The sequence below is a fragment of the Scatophagus argus genome, chromosome 5 (assembly GCF_020382885.2).
Source record: "Scatophagus argus isolate fScaArg1 chromosome 5, fScaArg1.pri, whole genome shotgun sequence".
In the NCBI taxonomy this organism is placed as follows: Eukaryota; Metazoa; Chordata; class Actinopteri; family Scatophagidae; genus Scatophagus; species Scatophagus argus.
Genome location: NC_058497.1, coordinates 14,192,676 through 14,214,049, shown reverse-complemented (window position 1 = coordinate 14,214,049; position 21,374 = coordinate 14,192,676). Strand labels below are relative to the sequence as shown.

At 40.1% G+C, this 21,374-nt stretch overlaps 1 protein-coding gene across 1 annotated transcript; it reads right to left on the bottom strand.

Annotated features, from left to right (window-relative positions):
- Positions 1 to 7,780: 7,780 nt before the first annotated feature.
- On the bottom strand, positions 7,781 to 20,129 carry ube4a (ubiquitination factor E4A (UFD2 homolog, yeast)). The gene is made up of 20 exons (XM_046389024.1): positions 19,995 to 20,129; positions 18,958 to 19,127; positions 18,588 to 18,764; positions 17,538 to 17,650; positions 17,084 to 17,236; positions 16,754 to 16,913; positions 16,388 to 16,590; positions 16,009 to 16,200; positions 15,561 to 15,894; positions 15,258 to 15,384; positions 14,774 to 15,081; positions 14,404 to 14,536; positions 14,094 to 14,284; positions 12,556 to 12,656; positions 11,734 to 11,847; positions 10,902 to 11,076; positions 10,623 to 10,803; positions 10,354 to 10,501; positions 10,065 to 10,222; positions 7,781 to 9,958 (listed from the first exon to the last, which is right to left on the bottom strand). The coding sequence occupies exons 2-20, from the start codon at positions 19,085 to 19,087 to the stop codon at positions 9,823 to 9,825; spliced, it is 3,234 nt and encodes a 1,077-aa protein (XP_046244980.1). The 5' UTR covers positions 19,088 to 19,127; positions 19,995 to 20,129; the 3' UTR covers positions 7,781 to 9,822.
- Positions 20,130 to 21,374: the final 1,245 nt, after the last annotated feature.

Below are 21,374 nucleotides of genomic sequence, written 5' to 3'. Positions count from 1 at the left end.
CAACCTCCACCACAGCGCTCCGCTCTCACTGGCCGATACATCGTTATGCATGTTGCGGGGCGGAACTGAAGAAACCCCGACAATGCATTTTCACGGAGGCCCTATCCAGTCTCTGTATGGCTGAATCCAAATCAGGTTCAGGGGCTTTGCCCGGGAAAGGAGCGTCGCACTTGAATCACAAGGAAGGACAAGACCGTTAACTTGCATTTCTTTAACCGCTGCTAAACTTTAGGATAATGACAAATTCCGTCTGAAAAAGCAAGGCAGCGAAATAGTTGTTGTTTATTATGTATTAAAGCAGAATCATATAAATAAATACATATAATACTGCACCTCAGGAAAGAATTTTGCCTGGCTGCCCCACTACCAACAAAAACCAACCATACTAAACATTTAATAAAAGAGAAATGGCTTTTTAATTGCAATATCTTGAGAAAACATTGTCTGAAAAACGCCACCAGGCATGCAAGTTGTCCAGGTATAGTTTTTGGGACAGGACTGGTTTTCACTGAGCCAGGTGAGCTCTCTATCACAGTCCACAGAGACAAAGAAATGTAATGTTCAACTGTAATCCTCCTACAAGACTATGATGTGAGAACACTTCCTAGTGAATTCACTTTTTGCTTCTCTATTCACCCCTCATGTGTATACACACATCCATCTCTGTTTAGGGATGCACACATTAAAAGAGAACTCTTAAAATTGTTTGATATTTGACTAATCATTTATCTGAAATGAAAATGCATTAAGAAACACAATCAAATTAATTTTTAAAGAAGAAGGACTAGATCAAGCTTAGGACAAAGTAGCAGAGGTGGGCTAATAGAGTTGAGGTAGCTACCCAATTTGTTATACTACTACATTAGATATGTTTTTTTTTGTTTGTTTGTTTTTGTTCACATTGAAAAACACAGTAATTTAACAATAAACTTTTTTAAATACCTCATTGTTTTCTAAAGATGTCCTCCAATGACATCCCTATCAGTAGCTATGCTGCTTTAAGAATCTTAATATTTATTACAAATATCATATCACTGCCATACTCCACATAGCCTACATCTTAAATATGAAACACAGAATCATGTGTATTTTGTTTATAAATACCACTAAATGTCTGCCACAGAGAAAATGATACAAGTTTATTTGAAAGTATTTTGACCAGATCATTTACAGTGGAAGACAAAATGCAGCAAGTTACCTTAATCAGAACTCTGGTTTTATTAGTTGTACAAGTCAAACAACTAGATGTGTCGGTTAGAACCAGGAGTACCTCCATGCACAGAGATGAGAGCTTATATGGCCCAAAATAAATTTGACCGCGCTCTTAAAGTCATGGAAGAATTGTTAGTACATACAATACATGGAAGGCTCGAGCTCATAGGAATTTCACATATAGTTGTTGAGGTTTGCCTGACATACAGACATGACTGCTATACAAGTTGTGTGGAGGTGACTTGGAGACACAATATATAACCTATATATACCCTTAAAACTAAGAGTTGGACAGACACCTTAGACAGTTTATGTTACTAAAGAGTAACCGTGTAAGGTGTCTGTCCAAGTCTCAGATACCTTAGACATGTTGTTACCATTGGAAGAGTAAAATATTCATTTTATTATTGAGACAAACTATTTAACTGTTTACTCTGTCTTGTTTTGAAGTCTTCTTCCTCTTCTTTCTAACACATTTTCACTATTACCTTTCACCCAGACAGAGTCTTGCATAGCATGCACACATATACACACAAGCATGCCACTAACTTCATTTACTTATTTATTGTTACTTATTTCGTCTTATTTGTATCACACATGGTCACGAAGCGTTCATGAAATTGGTAACTTAAAGTAAATTAAAGCATGGCATTTAACCATATGTTTGTATTTTGTTTGCTTGTTGCTTATAGTCTTCTTGTATTTGTTACAGCACTGCTATGCCACTCATGAACCTTCTCAACCCAATCCACAGTGTCCTCAGAGAAAAACAAAATAGTCCCCCAAAAAATCCATAAAAGGCAGCATTATGTTAATGAATCTCAGGCTGAATGACTGGAATCAGTCTGTAATGTTATTTAATTTGATTTGGGTACATTTAGATTGGACTCAAGTGACAAGTTATGTTAGTGGTTGTGAAAGCAGACATGAGTGAAGATGAATGCTTCAAAAACATTTTCTACATGCATAAAATATGTTTGTGTATGATTGTTAGTGCAAAGAGGAAGAAAGGGAAGAAACTGAGCTCACATTAGCAACAACTCTATGCGCAGTCGAACAGGGTTGCAGAAGCGCTAATTTTGGGAACTACTCAGGTCTCACCATGAATGGTTGTCCGGCCGGGGCAATTAAACTCTGTGGTGAGCTGAGTGGAATGCGTTATGGAGTTGACCAGTCAAGTAAGTGAAAAATAAATGTGATGTCTAATGTACTGTTATCTGAAAATAAACTGCACACTGTACCAGCAGAACTTTGTGTGCCTGTTTGTCTCACCACCAAATGTTTAACAGGACTGATGAGAAAGATCTGATGCTGATGTTAACTTGGGGGCCAACGCTTTTGCCCAGAAGCTGTTCCAACAACGACTACACTGCTATTGTATCCCTTTGTTTATTTTCCCATTGTTTGCCGTTAATTACCCAGACTGTGAGACCCCACCACAGTCTAATTTGTCTCATCACACTTTCATAATCTCACAATAATATTAAAAACCTATAGTATTGTGTTTTGCACCACTGCTTCACCAAAGGATGTCTCACTCCCAGTCAGTCAGCCTCTCTCTGCACACTCCGTCTCACACACGCATACACCTCGAGAAGAGTCAGACGGTCCCACACGCTCATTAATGTTATATAATATAATGTTTTGTTTTGGTTTTATCCATTATAATCATAGCCATTCAAATCAGAAATGGTTAGCAATCCATTCCTGAACATCATGGCAAGAAATACTGGTTTATTATCAATACACCTGTGCTGTAATAATTTCTTTCATGTTCACTATAGTGTGTTCAGAGTAAAGAGAGAGATAGGAAGAGACAGAGCATGAAGGTGCCAACAGGGCAGAGAGAGCAGGTAAAGTGGAGGTGAGAGAGAAAAGGATCAAATGTGGGCTCATGTCTTGGCATGGCCAACACTAACCTGCAGACAGGTGCTCAACCACAAGAGCAGCAAGTGGCACATCTCACCAGATAGCTAAAACATGTTTTCAAAGGTGTGGTGCATCTTGTTGTGAGACAGAACCATTAAATGCAAAACAGAGCAATGAGATCACTAGCTGTGAGAGATTTGTAGCTTGACAATCAGTAATGTTTTCAATAAAAAACACCAAACACCAAAACTAGAAAAAAAGCAACAGTTGTTGCAAGAGTTGGAGGCACAAAAAATAAGAAAAATGAGAGTTTTAGGAAACACTGTGAAATGTTATGTCATTACTGTTTAATTGATTATGCATATTATTGTATGTCACTGATCAGTAGTGACAGCAAGCACTGGAATTAAAGGATTCTGCATGAAAGCAAATTAATGGGAACATTTCCCAACATTCCTGTATGTCTCCTGACCTTGGCAATGTCTTTATTGTGGCTGAAGTAGAGCAGAACATCCAGGTAGGAGTAGAGAAGAGGCTGGCACAGGTCCAAATCTTTGATGCACCCCTAGAAGATATAAAACACCTGTACCATCACCTCCTCGAAGGTACGCACCTCCTGGTCAGAGAGAACGCCAGCAATGACCTCCTCCACAAACTCAACCACCTTCTCTGGCCCTGCAACACAGTGACTTTGTAGGAAACTGTTAACAAGATTGGAATAAATAAGACATGGGAACATTAATACACAGCATGTACTGTATTTACTCTGGTTTATTTTAGATTAAGGTGTTAGAGGAATTCATTGAACACAATGCATGTGAAATGACTAACGCTTAGGCAGCGTGAGTGAGACCCAGCCATCTCACAGTGAGACTTCATCGTGTTCGAGGCCTTTATATTGTTTTGAAGGTTGCTGAGTCATTTGTTGCAGTATTTACTGGAAACTTGAAACTTGACTCAAAATGGCTAGGCCCATCTGACAATACCACAAAGAACAACAGAACAAGCTAAGCTACTTCTGTGCTTGTATAACACAGTTACATGATGAGACAGATGCCCCTCAGTCCTGCCTGTCAGTGTTTGTCTGTCCTTCTCAGAGTTACTATAGGACTGCTACTGGTTTCTCACAAGATTCAAAACACAAAATTTCACAGTATACTGTCAGACACAAAGATTTCTTCCTGTTTTGATGATGTTGCTGACTTCAACTTCCACATAAAATAAAAATAAATAAAAAATCCTGTGTGCAAGAATTGCTTAACCATGGAAACATTTTACTAACCGTGCACACAGATTTGGAAACTGAGAGCATAGATTTACTATTTTTTGGGGCTCTGTAGATTGCAAATCAGCATGGATGGGCATGGATTGAGATGTGCACCTGGCATGGTTGTGTCAGGTTACTCTGTCAAGCTAATGATCAATTAATTTCAGTCAGTTAATAATAATCTGGCAAGTCAGACTTGAGTCCCGGCACCTGCCACATCTTCAAAATTCAAGATAAATTTTATTATCATGATACAACCAGGATCGTTCAGCAAAATTACAGGTGTGCTCTATTTTTGCTACTGAGAAAAAAAAAATAGGTAAGCGAATAAATAAATAATAAAAAGATTTGAAAAATGATTGTTTTTCAGATGAGGTGCAGAGGATAGATTCAGGGGAAAGAAGCTGCTTCGTAGTTTGGTGGGACAACAGCAGATACTTCAGACTTCAGCAGGATGAACATGCTGTGGATGGTCTGGGACTTTCAGGCTTTTATCCTTTGGACTCTACAGTGTGAATGGATGTTTCACACTGACGGTGTTAACACCAAACCTAGAAATACACTTACTAGCTAGTAATGTTAGTGTAAGCAGTGGGCCTCTGCACCATGTTGATGAAATAGGAAAGCAAAAATTAAAGAACTAACCCTGAAATGTAACTAAAATTAAACTTTTTTTTCATATTTTTCTAATGAGTTTATAGTTTCAAACACTAGTGTAAACTTTTCTTCAACACAGCACCATGTTCATTTAGTAAATTATAAGATAAGATATGATAGGCCTTTATTAGTCCCACAGTGGGGAAATTAGGTGCAGATAGGTTGAGTAAAAACTATACAATGTAAAAAATACTGGAGTATTTACACTTTTTAAAAAGAAACTATACAAAAACACAATATTTATATGATTTCACTGTTTTTAAATTACTAGCAGTAGAAAAGTCACTGTATTGCACTAGGAGATGGGGGATTATTGCACAATGATTGATTGAAATTCAGTTTGTGGTGGAGTGCATGGGGTTTGCTGGGAGCAGGAGTCGTACAGTCTCACAGCAGCAGGAAGGAAGGACCTGTGTTAAGGCTCCTTCACACACTTGGGGTGAAACAGTCTGCCACTGACGGAGCTGCCCAGTGTTGTCAGAATCTCATGCAGGGGGTGGGAGTCAGTCTCCAGCAGTGAGGATAGCTTGGCTATCATCCTTCTCACTCCCACCACTTTCATGGCCTCTCTAATGATTTAATCCAGTCTTTCTGATTGCAGTAGAGATGCTACTGTCCCAGCAGACCACTCCATAGAATAGGGCCGATGCCACCACAGAGTCGAGAAAGGTCCCAAGGAGCCCCCTGCACTCCGAAGGCCGTGAGTGTTCTCATTAGGTACAGTCAGTCTGCTCTGGCCCTTCCTGTACAGTGCAGTGGAGTTGCCTGTCCAGTCCAGTTTGCTCTTGAGGTGAACACCCAGTTACTTATAAGAGTATGTACCATTTAGACTAAAATAGACAAGCAGGGAAAGGCTTAGGGTATAGCTACCTTGTGAATGACAAGTCGTTCAGGTTCTCAGTCAGATCCAATGACAACAAAGAGGCAGCAATGCATAACCTCTCCAGCTTCACCATTTGCAAGATAATTGCAAGACTACCTCAAGATGAAATGAACTAGTCCTTTGCTGTTTCACCTTCCACGTAGGAAACTAGGAAAGACATAACCCTCCTCTCATCAGGCAAGGTTCCAGGGTACAATGCCATCCCAATGGAAATCTAAAAGACTGGAGGCCCTCACTTAGTCTGGAAACAGACCAAACTCATCCAGACATGGTGGAAATTAGAAGACATTCCCAAGAGTTTAAGGGTGCCTCTATAATCCATCTCTACAAGAGGAAAGGCAATTGGCAGGTCTGTAGAGACCACAGAGACATCTCCTGACTATCTGTTGCTGGCAATATCTTGACAAGAATCCTTTTGAACTGTCTAATTATCTAACTAGACTATGGCCTGCTGCCTGAGAGTCAGTGTGGTTTCAGAAAAGACCACAGAAACCACTGACGTGGTATTTACTGCCCAGCAGCTACAGGGGAGCTGCCAAGAACAAATATGTGGCATGCATTGATCCAACACAGGAGTGTCCAAACTTTTTTCCTTGGAGGGCTAAAACTGAATATTAACGGTGGGTCACAGGTCTGAAACAAACACCCACCGTATTTATTTTATTTATTTTGCTACAAATATCTCGTGGGCCAAAATGAACCTTTTAGCAATGAATGTTTATGTTCTGATAGAACATGAGGAAGCTATAAATTCTAAAACTCATGCTTCACTGATGCTTCACTCACACCTTCAGCCAGGCAGCATAGACTATCTATACAATCACTGAAGTTTCAAGGTGGACACTCAAGATTAGTGCCACCAATTCAGTATCTGACCAAATGTGAGGCATGATCACAGTCTCCCCCTCTGTTCTTGAATGTGTTGAATAATGACCAGAAAAGTTAAATTTTATCCTATCCTATTATCTCACCTTTGCATGAAATGTTGTCATGTCGGTTATGGTGAAAACTGTTTTGTGACTTGCGTTTCAGTGAGTCAGTCTTACCACCAAATTCTAATCAGTTCTTTCTTGACTCTAAGTGGACATTTGGGCCAAATTTGAATAAATTCCCTCAAGGCATTCCTGACATATCTTTTTTGCCAGCATGTGACCGATGAAAACATAATGATTCAAGCCGCAGCTATTGCTGGAATAGAGGCATAACAACAGAAAGCTGTTTACCGGCGACAGTCACCAAGTGTTCCCAAACTCACATAATAACATCCTTTATTCATTTATGTGTTTCACAAAGTGGTGAACCTCAGTCATCCTTGTTTGTGAATGACAGCATTTTAAGAATGTCCCTTTTATATCCAACCATAACACATAACCACTATCATCTGTTAACAATGAACCAGTTTACTTGTGCAGGTGTTTTTAAAACTTTCCAAATCCAGTCCGGTGTTGCTTTATCCCATCTTCTTTGGAAAGCGTTGCTGGCACCAAATTCAGAATTAGAGCATATTTATTTATTAAAAAAAAATTTCCAGGTTGAACATTAAAAATATATTGCATTTGTATTGTGTTTATTTGACTATATGTCAAAAAAGGATTCAAAAATTGGTCACAATTTGTCTTACTTGTTTTAGTGTCTCAACTTTTTTTGGAATCGGGATTGTAAGAACTCTTAAAACTGAGACTGAAATATGATTGAGACAATCAAGACACAGTTGATATTATTAAAGGAAGGAGCTAAAATTTAAAGGAAAAGTGAAATATTCACTTTATCCCTGAGACAAAATATTTGCTCAACCTTGTTTTAAATTCATATGTGGCTCTGAGTTCCTCTTTCATCTGTTTATCAGCAGCAATGGGTTGAAATCTGTCATATTTCTGAAAGTGAACATAATATCTTATATAACGCATATTAGTTTTATTTCTTCATCATACTGTACATCCAAAATAAACATTTTGTAATCACAATCAAAACAAAAATATCGCATTATAATTTAACTCATGTAATCATTCAGGTGGTAAATATTCAACTTACAATATGCGGGCATGCCAACAAACAGCCTTTCTCTCACACTGTCATTTTTGTACAACTACATTTTATTTTCAATTAAAATCCTTTAATTCGAAAAGCTACTCAAACAACCATTTCTGATCTTCTTTCTTTCATATTCTATACCTACAGCTCCCTACAAAGAAACAAATTCATAATTATGCCTCTTAAAAGGTATGAAACGAGTCAGATCCTCATTTGCCAGCATTTACAGCAAGGCTCTTGGTTTCAGGCACCGATTCGATTGACTGTTTACCCACACGTTAATATGGTATGGTATGGTATACAACAAAAAATCTGTTTAAAACGATGGATGCATGTTAATCTAGTCAATGTTAATTCCAAAGGTGACAAATACAATTACATACACTGCCAGTCAAAAATGCCCTATATTTTGGCTTTTTTGGTTCAATCCACAGAAGTATGGTCAGTGTAAAGAGTAAAAGTAAATGATTTATAAGTATTTAAGAAGTGAGAAATTGTTTGCTTATTGTGTTTATGTTTATTGTTACTGGACTATTATTATTAACTAGGCATTGTATATGTTTTATGAAATATAACTCTATAACTGCATGGCTTTTTAAAAATTTTTTTACCTAGGATTTATTCTCCCAGACCTTTAGTTTAGGGGAACTTTGACAACATTTCCATAACAGAAACTGAAATTTTAAATTTAAAGCAGTGTTTTCATGCTATCTTGCCTTTTTGTGTCAGCAGTATTAAAGTATTATTTTATTGCTCATGATCACCGCTGAGTGTCAGGATGGGTCCTTCAAGGTTTTATGGTAAGATCAGTTTGCTTGTCATGAGGATGTACCACTCAGCAGTTGAATTATGTCTTCTGTAGCTCTGAACAGAGCTTTTGAAAATCTAAGACCATGTTAAATTTACATTTAAAACAAATAGGGGGGAAAATGCTTTTCTGACAATTCAGCATTTTAATGTGTGTCAATTCTTTTTTAAGAATTGAACAATCACGCAATTTTAATATGCATTCTGGTATTTGTAGGTGGACTTGATTTGTGTGCGTTTCTGTATGTGCAAGACCCTAAAATGTGGTTCAAATTAATTAACAAGCTCTCAGAATCTAAGGAGCTCTTCAATTAGTGCTCCTTAGTACTTCAGTGCTTGCAGATTTGAACAAATTTCATAATATGGTTTTGTGCCACACCGTCTTTTTACAGTGAAAATCTACAAGTACTCTTGACTATTTTCATTAAAATAAAAGTTTAATTTCAGTTTTTACCAATGTCTTACTTTTAATTGCTAAGTATATTTATAATGCTGCATGAGATTTAACCAAAAGTGCTAAAATATAGGGTGTTCAAGATCTTTATAGGCAGTGCATAATGTATTCTTCGCGAAGGTGAAACCGAGGTCGAATCAAAAAAGATCCCATACATGTTCTGCTGCAAGAGTTCCCAAAAATACTTACCTTGTAGTATAAAATCTGGTTATGGCCGGCTGGTCAGTTAGGAGTTCATTCAGTACATTCAACAAATCCTGTTGAAACGAACACTTCTGGCCACAGTTCTGGTTGCGATAATAACTAATTAATACACAGTATTCAGGGAGAGAGGAATCAGAGGTTGAATCACCATACTATTCTTACTGTAGGGTGTCATGGGAGTTGAACAGCAACTGTGCATGGGTCTTGAAGTTGTCTGGCAGGCTACAGTTTGCCTGGACTCCTGTCACTTAGAGAATCCACTGAGCAACAAGGCTGCGTGAAAAGGCAAATGCAGTGTTAGTCGAACTGGAGGAGTCAGAGGAAATCCACAGAGGCAAGCACACCATGGATTAGCCAAGAAGCAGAGGAGCACGCAAGATGTGAGCCGGGAAAGAAAACAAGGATGCATTCATGGTTCATCACAGCGAGGGATCACAGCTAGCCACTGGGTCCCAGCTGCTGCCTCTCCTGCTTATGCTTTTCCAGCCACTGTAAGATCTGCTGTTTGAGTTCCTCATTTGGCCTGATCTGATCCATGGTCAAAGGACTGCGGTTAAAAGGGTCTGACTGATCACTGCAAGGAGGACACACGAGACAGAAGGTACAAGTCAAATGGATATCAATGCTGCCCACTTGGTATCATCTCAAGAGAATTTCACTGCTTTGCAGAGGTAACCAACCTGAGAAGATGTCTTGCTATAGTTGAGCGGTCAACTGTGACATTGGAAGAAGGGAGGAGGACAGGATCCAGCATCAGAGTGGACATGATTGGATCCAGGAACTCATCTGGGGCATCAGAATAGGTCTCCTCTTCCTGCTGCTGTCTGTCTGCATGAGACTAAAACAGAAGCACAATGACATGTATTTCTTTCTATATGCACCACAGTAAGCACTGCATTCATAAAACAAAGATGTATTCTACTGCTGTCTCAAGCAAACAGCTTACAATTCCTTTATTTATAACAATACCTTTATTTTGTCAGCAAGGAGTCCAAAAGCTACAATCATGTCCCCAGGTTTGTTTATCTTCTTCAGTACCCTAACAGTTTGTGAGAAGAGAGTAGGAGAGTACGATCGTCCATCCTTTGGGACTGTAGCACAGAAGTTCTCCTCATCGCTGCCACAGACAGAAATTGACATTGAAAACCAGTAGAAGAATGACACTGAACAAATTATACAACGAATGTACAATGTTCCTTTTCTTAACAGTTCTTTAAAGAGGAGTGTTCACAACATACCCCAGGTTCAAGTAGATGGTGCAGATATCAGAAACAAGCTGCTGGGGCTTGAAGTCAAACTCACTGAAGTCCTTAACTTTAAGGGCGCCCATCTTAGGACCCACCAGGTGCTGCAGGAAGTAATTGAGCATGGAAATGATCCTCTCAGCCAAGAAGGGGTGCACAAATATCCCTTTGATCTCTGGAAATGAGAAAAACGATATAGAAAAACCACGGGACAGATGAAAACAAACTTTAAATGCATTTATCAATATGAAGAGTCAATCTTTTTTGCCTGACCTGAGGTGAGGAAGGCCAGTGTGCCAATGGTCTCATTGGACATGATGTTGTGGAAACGTCCCAGCTGTCCAAACATCTGCAGGCTTGACTCTTTCTCCCTTCTGGCATCGGGGGCCAGGCCTTCCCACTCCCCTCGATCCCGCTCCAGCTGCAGAATCTTGATTTTACTCAGGTACTACAAGGGAAGAACATCAAGTACTGTCTGATTCTTATGTGGAGCTAATGAAAAAAGATAAGAGTTTGACTGCCATAAAAGCAGCTAAAACTAGAAAGCAAGCATGGAGAGCGCATACCTCCACCAAGGCCAACAGTCCACTCTTCTATATGTTTATCTACAAGTGCAACCACTGTATGCCTGGATACATCTCCAAAGGTATTATAATTAAGTCAAAATGTGGTTGTGTGTAGCTGAAGCGTCATCTTCACCTCTCAATCACTATAATCATTATTAGAAATGCTGTGTTTCTGTGCATCAGCCAGTTAAAATTTGGATTCGTAGTCCCCAGTCATTAACAGTGCGCAGGGTATGAGGTTGGACTATGGGCTAAAAACATAGTGAGCAGGTTACAATGCTGCCTCTGTCTCTTTCCTCTGATCCGTCTGTGTCACAGATGTATAAGAGCTGCAGGCAAGTGTGTCTGTCCTGTATTTTATGATCTGCGCTGATGCTAAGCTAACCACCAATTAAATGTGAACTGAACACCAGTCAAACAGAAGCGATAACATAACGGTAACAACATGGAGTTTACTCTATATACTACATAACAGAAAAGCTTACTTGTCAAAATTGGCGTCATAGTTTTGCTTGCATGGATGATGAACTCAGTCTTACCTGAATAGCCTCATCCAGTAGGAAGATGGCATCATTCATCAGTAAATTGAGGAACCTGAGGAACAGAGGGGGGTTCATGGCTTCCAGGTTCTCAGAGGCATGGTGTGCCAAACGCTGAAACAAGAGATGTCAAAGTAAATGTGTAACACATTGGAATTGCTCTGATTAACAAACTAGTTTCCCAGTAAACAGTAACCTGTTAGTAAACCATGCATACCTGTTTCAACCTCCATTCATTCCTTCATTTACACTTACCGAGGGTCAAAGTATGCATCCAGCATACATACCAGCGTGAAATATAATGAAACATCATGGACGGAGCTATAAAAGTACACTCACAGCATTTTCTTCTCTCCTCTTCTCTACTGCTTCTCTCATAATAGAAAACAATTTGAATGAGATGTGGTGAGATAGTGAAGACAAATGGAGGGCTTATGGAGTTTATCTGCTGCTTTTCACACTAAAAAAATCTGTGTTTGCTATTGATGAAGTTACCGGACCATAGCCAATTGTGTACACCCACCACAAAATATTAACATATTTATATTTCTCCTGTCCTGCCATCCTACTAATGTCAGCACTGTTGTACAGAAGTCAAAAGTATGTGGTATGTGAATCTCAGGTGAGAAGACAAGGATTTTGTTTCCAGAAACTGGGGCAGAATTAGATGTTTGTAGATTATCAGATCCAAAAGTCTCACAACAACCACATGGTGAATACAGCAAATTCACAGAGGAACAACTAATTTAAAAAAAAACAGTTTACTTGTTAAAAACAAAATTTACTTGGATGAAGGATCTTAAAACACAAGTTTCTTGTTACCTTGATACTTTCTCTGTAGTTCTCTTTGTCCCACATGTATTTGAGGATGGGATACATGGGTCTTCTGTAGTTGAACTTCTGTTCAAACTGATGAGGATCACCTGAAAAAAAAAAAAAGAAAGACACAAACTAAATTATAACAAATCAAACACTGCTACCTTTTATTTCCAACTTCTCTGCTTATCTTGATCTGCAGAACACACACAGGTGTGCACACACAATACAAACCCTTACCAGTTCCAACTGGTGAGAGAAAAACCAAACCAAAGATCGCAAGAGTCAGCTTCTCTTTCAGTCTTTATTGTGCGTGTTACATGATGTTTTTAGATTCTTTTTACTCTTCAAGTGTGCATCCTTGTCTCAGTTAAGCAATCCATGTAAGTATGGCTTTATTTAAACTCTTCAGTACTGTTAAAAACCGACATTTAGGAGTAGCACGTAGTGATCCGAGTGTTATCCCATTAAGGTCAGTTTACAAGAAAATATTGCCCGTTCAGGCTGGCGGGACAATAAGTGATAAAGCAGTAATAAGTAATAGTAATAAGGTAATAAGGTATTAATAACTTACAGAAACTTTGCATGCAATAGTCCACCTTCCATTCTCTTTGCCCCGCTGTCTCTCAAACACGTCATTCGTTTGAGAGTGAGTGAGTCTTTAATGAAGGGTTACTTGTTTTGCTGTCGTTCAACAATAAAGAATAAAGTTTGGAACAATATGTCTTTTGTTCGTCGTTTACAATTTCGACCAGGACACACAGGCTGCATTGGTGAACTGCTGCAGCTTGCATGCTTCTGTGGTGTTACTACAGCAAGTCCTGTCTTCCTACATGGAGTTTGCTTTGATAATGATCAATAATAATGATGAGAAAGAGAGAGGGCAAAGAGAAAGAGAGAGTGCACCAGAAAAATACTGCTACTCACAAGGTGATTTTTTTCCATGTCTGCGGTACAGTCTTCAGATATAGATGCTGAAACTATAGCGAAACGCTATTATGATGTCAATATCACTATCAGCACATAATTTTTAGGTCTATTTTTGCTGAGAACCACATGCATGATATGGAAAAAATAAGAGAGACCCCAAAGATGATATACCTCCAGATGTGGCTACTACAGTGCGACATCTGGAGGTATGGGCTGTGTCTGCTCTGTCCCGTTAACACAGGCACCAAAATGAGAAGCTAGAGGTTTCTGCAAGACACACAAGATGCTCCTGCAATCTGTGTGGCCTGCCTAAAGAGAAATAAGAAGAGAGAAGCACTCCATTGCTCCCACCAGCAGGTTCAGCACCTTGTAGGGCGCCCGTCTCTGTCCCTTTTCTCAGTCCTCAGTCCTGACAACTGTGCTAATATAATGCATGAAGTTGATGGCTTTGCAGCTTGGGTCGAGTTCGGCTGGTTGATTAGCACATATTTTTGCGAGTTAGACAACGGAGATTGTCTCTCAGAGATCACGAGTGCGGGAGTTAAAAAACCCTGACACACACCTCATTACTACTACTAGCAAGTAAAAACTTGTGAGGAATACATCTACTTCACCTGTGAATTCAATGTCTACAAACACAGTGATGAGGGCCTCGGCCAGCTGAGGTGCGTGTCTATAGGAGCAGAAGACTCTCTCTCGCTGGAACACGATTGGCTGAACAGCACCAGGCGCCATTGGCTCCATGTGGGGCATAACCGCCTCTAAGACTTCTGCAAGCTTTGCTCTTAAATGAGGGTTCTTCATCCTGTTGTGAATACAGGACAGGATGGATTGAAGCAAAATGTGAAAAATTTCAAGATGAGGATCAAGAAATTTTCCTTTGATCTGACCACAACTGCTGACAGAACAGATCACGTCATGTACCTCTCTACGTTACCCATGAAGACAGTGATGAAGTTAAGAATCTGCTCCAGACTTTCAGCAGAAGTCTCCAAAACATCATCTGCGAATCGACGCAGGAAGATGAAAAAATCTCCCAAGTTCTCTGCAAAAAACTCTGATAAACAGAAGACACACTTAAGTTATTGATGTTGAATGAATAATTGTAGTGTAAGTGCCTAACCACTACTTCGGTCCATGCACAGCAGCAGTTCTTACAAAGCATTTTGTCATATCTGCTGTCTAAACTAAGAGATCTATATCTCAGGTTTAAATTGACATTTTTCAAGACCATCAAAGCTGGTTGGGCTTTTAACTCAGCTGTACTTGTAGTATGGTGGAAAATCTGACCTACCTGGTACATAGCACAGCATAGTATTCTGTAGGGAGGGTAGGGGAAAACTGAGTGCTACATGTTCAGGTCCCCGGTTCCCCATCCCAAACTGAACCAGCAGAGCACCGGTCGAAGCTTGAAGGTTAAGGCAGCATTGCAGCATGGCGGGCTGTGTGGTGGCAGCTTTGGTTGACAGATAAATGATCATCAGACGCTCAAACTGCTCCAGGAGCTGCTCAGCCATTGGGTTCCCTGTACGCTGGGCCTCCTGCCAAGTCACCTGGAGCCGATGGAGAGACTGATTCATCTTCACCATCTGCTCATGGAGTCTGCGCATACACATTAACCATGCGCATAGGTGCGTGGACACAAACAGAACAAGAAAACATGAGTTAATGCTGACATATGGTGCTAACATGAGGAACATACAGTACATTACATTTCTGTGAAACAAAAACTCTTTAATTTCTTTATGGAAGTTATGTTGGTGCTTCTTTGAAGGTACCTGTGGAAGCCAAGATGCAGGGTGAGTTGTGTGAGAATGAGGTTTTCAGTTAGCAGGCTGTAGGACTGTGCAGACTCTACTGGCTGCTGTGGAGGCACAGGAATCAGACAGGTTTCCTTGTCGAGTCCTGGTATAAGAGATGGAGGATAATTTGGTCATAAAATTTAATATATACTATTGAGAAATCCTGCTGCTTTTAAGAAAACCGCTACAAACCCACTTATAAAAGATTATTTCATATTTTTCTATATTTTAAATGGTGAAAGGGAAGGTTTACTGACACTCATTTTGACAAATATTAACCTGTTGCATGAACATTGCGATTGCGCCTCTCTTCTTCGCTCAGCTCTTTGAGGGCGCAGTAGGTGGGGTTGAAGGTGAGAAGTTTGGGCGAACGCGGCTTGCAGAATGGCTGGCACAGCTTCAGCAGCGCTGCACCCAAGTTTAAAAAGAATGCATCTGAGGCGTACATCTGGGAGAAGATCTCCGGCATCTGATTAGCCCATATCTTAGTACGGCCAGCATTAGCTTGCAGACAGCTGCCCAACCACGAGAGCAGCAAGTGGCGCGTCTCACCAGATCGCTGGAGCAAGTTTTTCAATATCTGGTGCAGCTTGTCATGAAACTGGCCCATAAACTGCAACACAAGGACAGTAAATATAATTAGCCCCGAGAGACCTGTAGATTGACCACTGGTATTTTTTGAAAAGGAAACAAGACAGCAATAGCAAATTAAAGAGGATCTGTCTACCTGGTGGATGTTGGCCTCTTGGACCTTTGTCTCTTGGGCACTGGAGCGGGAGGGGTTCAGGAAGTAGCCATGTCCCTCTACCACACCTGGGGTTTTCAACAAGCACGAGATACTCAACACTGTTCCCAGGAGGGTCTTCTGGTACTGTAAACCATTAGCTGGATCTTTGGGCTGAATATGTTCCACCAATACCTTGGAAAACCAAAACAGGACAGTTCAAACAAAAAAAATTAGAAAAATTACACACTGTGAAATGTTATGTCATTACTGTATATCAGATTATGATTCTGTCATTGCTGTATATTATTGTATGTCACTGATCAGTAGCGACAACAAGCACTGAAATTGGAAGTTCCTGCACTCCTGTATGTCTCCTGACCTTGGCAATGTCTTTATTGTGGCTGAAGTAGAGCAGAACATCCAGGTAGGAGTAGAGAAGAGGCTGGCACAGGTCCAAATCTTTGATGCGCCCCTGGAAGATATCAAACACCGGTACCATCACCTCCTCGAAGGTACGCACCTCCTGGTCGGAGAGTATACCAGCAATGACCTCCTCCACAAACTCAACCACCTCGTCTGGCTCTGCAACACAGTGACTTTGTAAGAAACCAAGAAGAGAAAACTCAAGGCAAAGCTTAACCAAAGACAACAAGAGAGATAACAAGACATAAGTGAATGAAAGGGAAGAAACAAATACAGGTGTCATGAAGTAGTCAGGTTTAAATGGGCCCAATCCTGAACCTACGTGCTCCACTGAAACCCTCCAGCAGCAGGTCCAGAAGCTGTTCATAGATATTCTGGCTGATGTAGATCTCTGGGGTGAGTAGAACTGTCCGTGTGTTAGAAACTGTCAGGTTCTTACAGCGAACGGCAAAGGACAGCAACTTCTCTGGTACCTTCGTCACCTGGTGCACATATAATCAAGTCACTGAATTATCCAAGAGTATGGGTCATTTTTGTTTTCAAATTACCAAGCATAGTCTTTTAAGAACTGGCAGCCTATGAAAATAGCTGCATAAAAGTGCTACAATCATAGCACAAAACAATGCTACAGTCCAGTAGGACAAACTCGCACCTCTTCTTTGGCCCTCTGGTAACAAGCAAAAAGGTAAGGGATGGCATTCTTCTCTCCAGCATCACGGTCAGCAGACAGGTTAACTGTGCTGGATGAGGTCATGTACATGAGGTGGTTTCCTGGCTCTAGCAGCAGCAGACGGTTAAACAGAGCCTGAAAAACCAAGTGAAAAATCACAGATACAAATCAGCCAAATCAGATGTTACATATCTGCTTACTCACCCACATAAGCAATGAAAAGCAGGAAAATATTCACATCAGTACATGTTTTGCAGTTCCTTAAATTCCTCTATCCGTTTCTTAGATGCTGCATCTGATGAATGGTGCCCTTAAACTTGCTTAAAGGTTGCCATTTCTTCACCCATTGAACCAAATATTTTGCAGTTTACTGAGAGGAAAGAAACAACACATTGGAAGGATTGAGCAATGACATAGGAAAATGTTGACATCTGACCTGCTCTATGTTGTCCATGTCCAGCCAGTCCTGTCCATCCAGATCTGCAGCCATCTCTTCCAAGTAAACACAGCGAGGAGGGATCCCATTACCTCCTCTCAGACTGGGGTCACCTAGGGGTGAGAGGAAAACCACAGTCCATCAAACAGTCTGTTAAAATTATATTATTCCACCGATGAAGCTTCTACCACTTCAAGTATGAATACTGGACAATTTATAGAAATAAATCAAGAGCATCAGCGTCAACACTGGAATAAATAAAACAGGGGAAGATTAATACACAGCATGTATTTACTCTGGTTTATTTCAGACTAAGTTGTTAGAGGAATTCATTGAACACACTCCACGTGAAATGGAGTGTGTCTGGTGTGTCTGGCATGCCTGGTGCCTTAAGCAGTGTGAGTGTGACCCAGCCATTTCACAGTGAGACTTCACTGTGTTCGAGATCTTTATATTGTTTGGAAGGTTGCTGAGTCATTTGCTGCAGCATTTACTGGAAACTTAAAATTTGACTCTAGACAGCTAGATGCATCCAATAATACTACAAAGAATGACAGAACAGATTGCGCTACTACTGAAGGACAACTACAGTTGGTTAAATGGCGGTTAAGTGATCAAACGCTTGTCTATCCCCCTGTGTAATTTCCTTATGAGATTGAAGCAGGTGAAAATGGTTTTCTGGTAGTGTGAAAGGGTCAACATAGATTATCGGACCTGACTCTGCAAACCAGTGTCACACTTAAGAGTTACAAAAGGACTGCTGCTTGCTTATGTAGTCCTACAGTTGCAGTAAGTTCACAAGATATTGAACAAAGTACTTGTGTTGTGTGTAATCATCTCTACCATCTATCATTTTGAATTTCTATGATTTAATGGAGGGCAGAGTAACTGCTTCTACTGGTGTTCAAATACAAGAGTTTAAGCCGTGACAGTGTCTCTTATTAATGGGTCCAACTTGTACTTAATAGATCTTGTCCTACATACACATGCTGTATAAAAGGGGAATAAATTAGAGATCAATGTCCAGCCCACTTTTCTACATTTACTTACTGTTGTCCAGAGTAATGAGGAATATTCGCTGGATCATGTGATTGACATTGAGCTGTTCACACAGCTCCTGCCGTGACCGGAAGGAACGGCTGATCTCAGCCACAGAGTCGTCATTGTCATCAACGCTGTCTGACACAGAGTTTTCTGACTCTGAATGGCTCTCTCCTGAGTCCTCCACTATGACACAAGAAACAGTGTAAATTGCACATACAAGAAAAAACACGGATGCTTCTCTAACACTGAAAATATGTTCTATATGTGTGTTTTGTTATGTACTGCATTTTGACTTTGAGATCCCTGAACTGGTCCACATTAGTACTGACTATACTTCTTATTAAAGGATTGCACTAGCACTGATAACTCCACTCACATGGCGGTTCAGCAGACAGTTGTTGTGGTTTCTGGCCTGATGCAAACTGCTTGGCATCAGCCAGTGAGCTGAAGAGGGCAGCGAAGGGGTTGCAGGAGATGTTCTGGTTGTTGTTGCCCTGGTCAGTCATCTCACTGGGGCTCAACGTTCACTCCATCCAAGATCCCAGCCTTAAGGAACAATGACACCACAACTAAGTGACAAAGTAACAAGACTTGCAATGTCCAAGTAAGGGACCAAGTACAATTAGTAAACGACATCATCGTCAGTCTCCATCATTGTTGCACAATGACTGACAGGAGACATTTCCTGTTTCTGTATCTCATTTTCTGCGTGTTACAAGGGCATGCTCCACTGTTTCCATCTGTTGGAAACTAGGATTTTTCCTGCCAACTTCCTCCTCACCATACCAACTCCACCTAGGACTTAACGCCTTTTTAAATGCCTTTTTTCCGGCTGATCCCATACTATTTTCACTCTTGATCGATTTTTTTCGACACTATTATTTCTTCATCTGACAAGATTAGAAACTTTTGGCCTGACATTTACAAAAATGGGAATCAGCAAAACAACTACTCCAGCTTTCATGTTGACAGGGAGCAGTTATCATATGGACTGACTGTCATTAACGGTACGCTTGCTCAGTGCTCACCTCCTCTTCGGTTTACCGTTACAATGACTTGTCACGGTTAACGTTACCTGTCAGTCTTCTTCAGCCCTGAACAGTCTGAACTTGTGCGACTTTATGAAGCCAGTCTTTACCAGCTCAACTTTCAAAAATGTCACGTCACCTGTTAAGCAATTTAATGGCAGCTTTACCTCCTAGACGCTATTTAGCTAACTAGCTAGCAGGGTTAGCTAGTAGCAGTGACGGTCCTGCATCAGGGCTAGTTAGCTAGTTAGCTTGCTTGTTGAGTAGCGAGCTGTCATGGAGTCACTATGACTCTATTTCTGTCATGATTTTATAAACCGACACGGGGATTTCGTGTATTATCAGTCTAAATAATGTATACAAACGATAAAGAAGGCTGTCGTACCTGTTTGACGGGAAGAAGCGCGTGATTTGGATTAAAAAACGCTTCTACGAAACCAGTGTCAGTTCCTCAGTAAATTGAAATTGTAAACGTCATCAAAATGAGACGCAGGGTCTGCTTTGCTGAGTAACTTTTTACAAAACATGAAAACATTTGAAGCCGTTCAATAGAACAACGTCTCTCGGTGACAGTGACACACATGGCGAAGTTATGTAACTCTAAATAAGAGTAATAAGGATTAATCTTGTAGTTTTTACGTTTACGTTCGACTTCCAATAAATATTTGCGAATATTGGAATAATTCTTGGCGTTTATGTAGGAAAAAAGATAAGAAGTGTCAGGTAAGGTAGTATAACTACTAAATTTAATGAAAAAGAAATAATAGTGATAAGATTTTTCCGTATTTGTATCCAGAACTGAATTATTGTTATTTATTGTTTGTTTGTTCAGGACCATCTTTTTTTCCTTTCTTACCTCTTATCTTAATTGTGTGCACTGGATGTGCAAGGTCACTTGTCATTTCAGCTACATCTGGTTTGTCTGTGATTATTGTCTGATGTTTACTGACCGTCAGCAGAGGGCAGCAGCGGCCTGCGGCTCTGACTGGGTCTCATTTGACCTGCAGTGTCATTTGTCCTGAGTTAAAGTAATTAAATATTTGGAGATGAGCATTATGTAAAATATATATATATATATATATATCAGTAGTAAACATAAGACTATTTTCTGATGTCATAATAGAGTACAATGAAACAAGCGTTTGAATTCAAAGCTGTGATGTACTTTTAATGTATGTATTATGTATTTAAGAAATGTGGTGTCTCCTATGTATTTGCTTTGTGATATGAGTGCAGTGTGCTCAAAAATACTCCTTCTTTACTTGCTCATAGACTAAACACATACTACAGTTGTGACCCATTTCAAAAAATGGTCTGACTTTCCTGCAACTTTTTCCGTACTGCTATCAAACTCGTTTTCACATCATACAGTACTGAAGATTCTCACACACAGCTGGAGAGGAAGTGAACGTGTTCGTTAAATACATTAAAGCAGAAATCTAACAGAGACACAGAGTGATAATCTCATCTTTTTTACCTTCATTTTTAGCATGTAAAAAGCAGGGGATATTGGACTGGATGGCAAATGTCTTGAAACTCATGTAAAGCTCTTTTTCTCCAAATCAGAGTTATGTGAATTTTGCAAAGCAGGCATTCCAGCAGTCAGTGATGTAATCGTCACATCACTGCTATTGATCTTTGACTCAAATTAACTCTACCACTGTAAATGAGATCTCTCCAGTTCATTTTCAATAATTTCATCACAATCCGAAGCAACAACACCACTAAACGTCTGAAATGTCAAGGAGGTTGAATGTTTTGTGAA

Bases quoted from the DNA above. Each gene is read 5' to 3' on its own strand.
- ube4a (XM_046389024.1), bottom strand. From the start codon at position 19,087: ATGACTGACCAGGGCAACAACAACCAGAACATCTCCTGCAACCCCTTC. The intron at 18,765-18,957 runs GTGAGTGGAGTT...CTTGTGTCATAG, and splicing joins ACTGTCTGCTGAACCGCCAT to TGGAGGACTCAGGAGAGAGC. The intron at 14,537-14,773 runs GTAGGTCAGATT...TCTGTTTATCAG, and splicing joins TATGCTGTGCTATGTACCAG to AGTTTTTTGCAGAGAACTTG.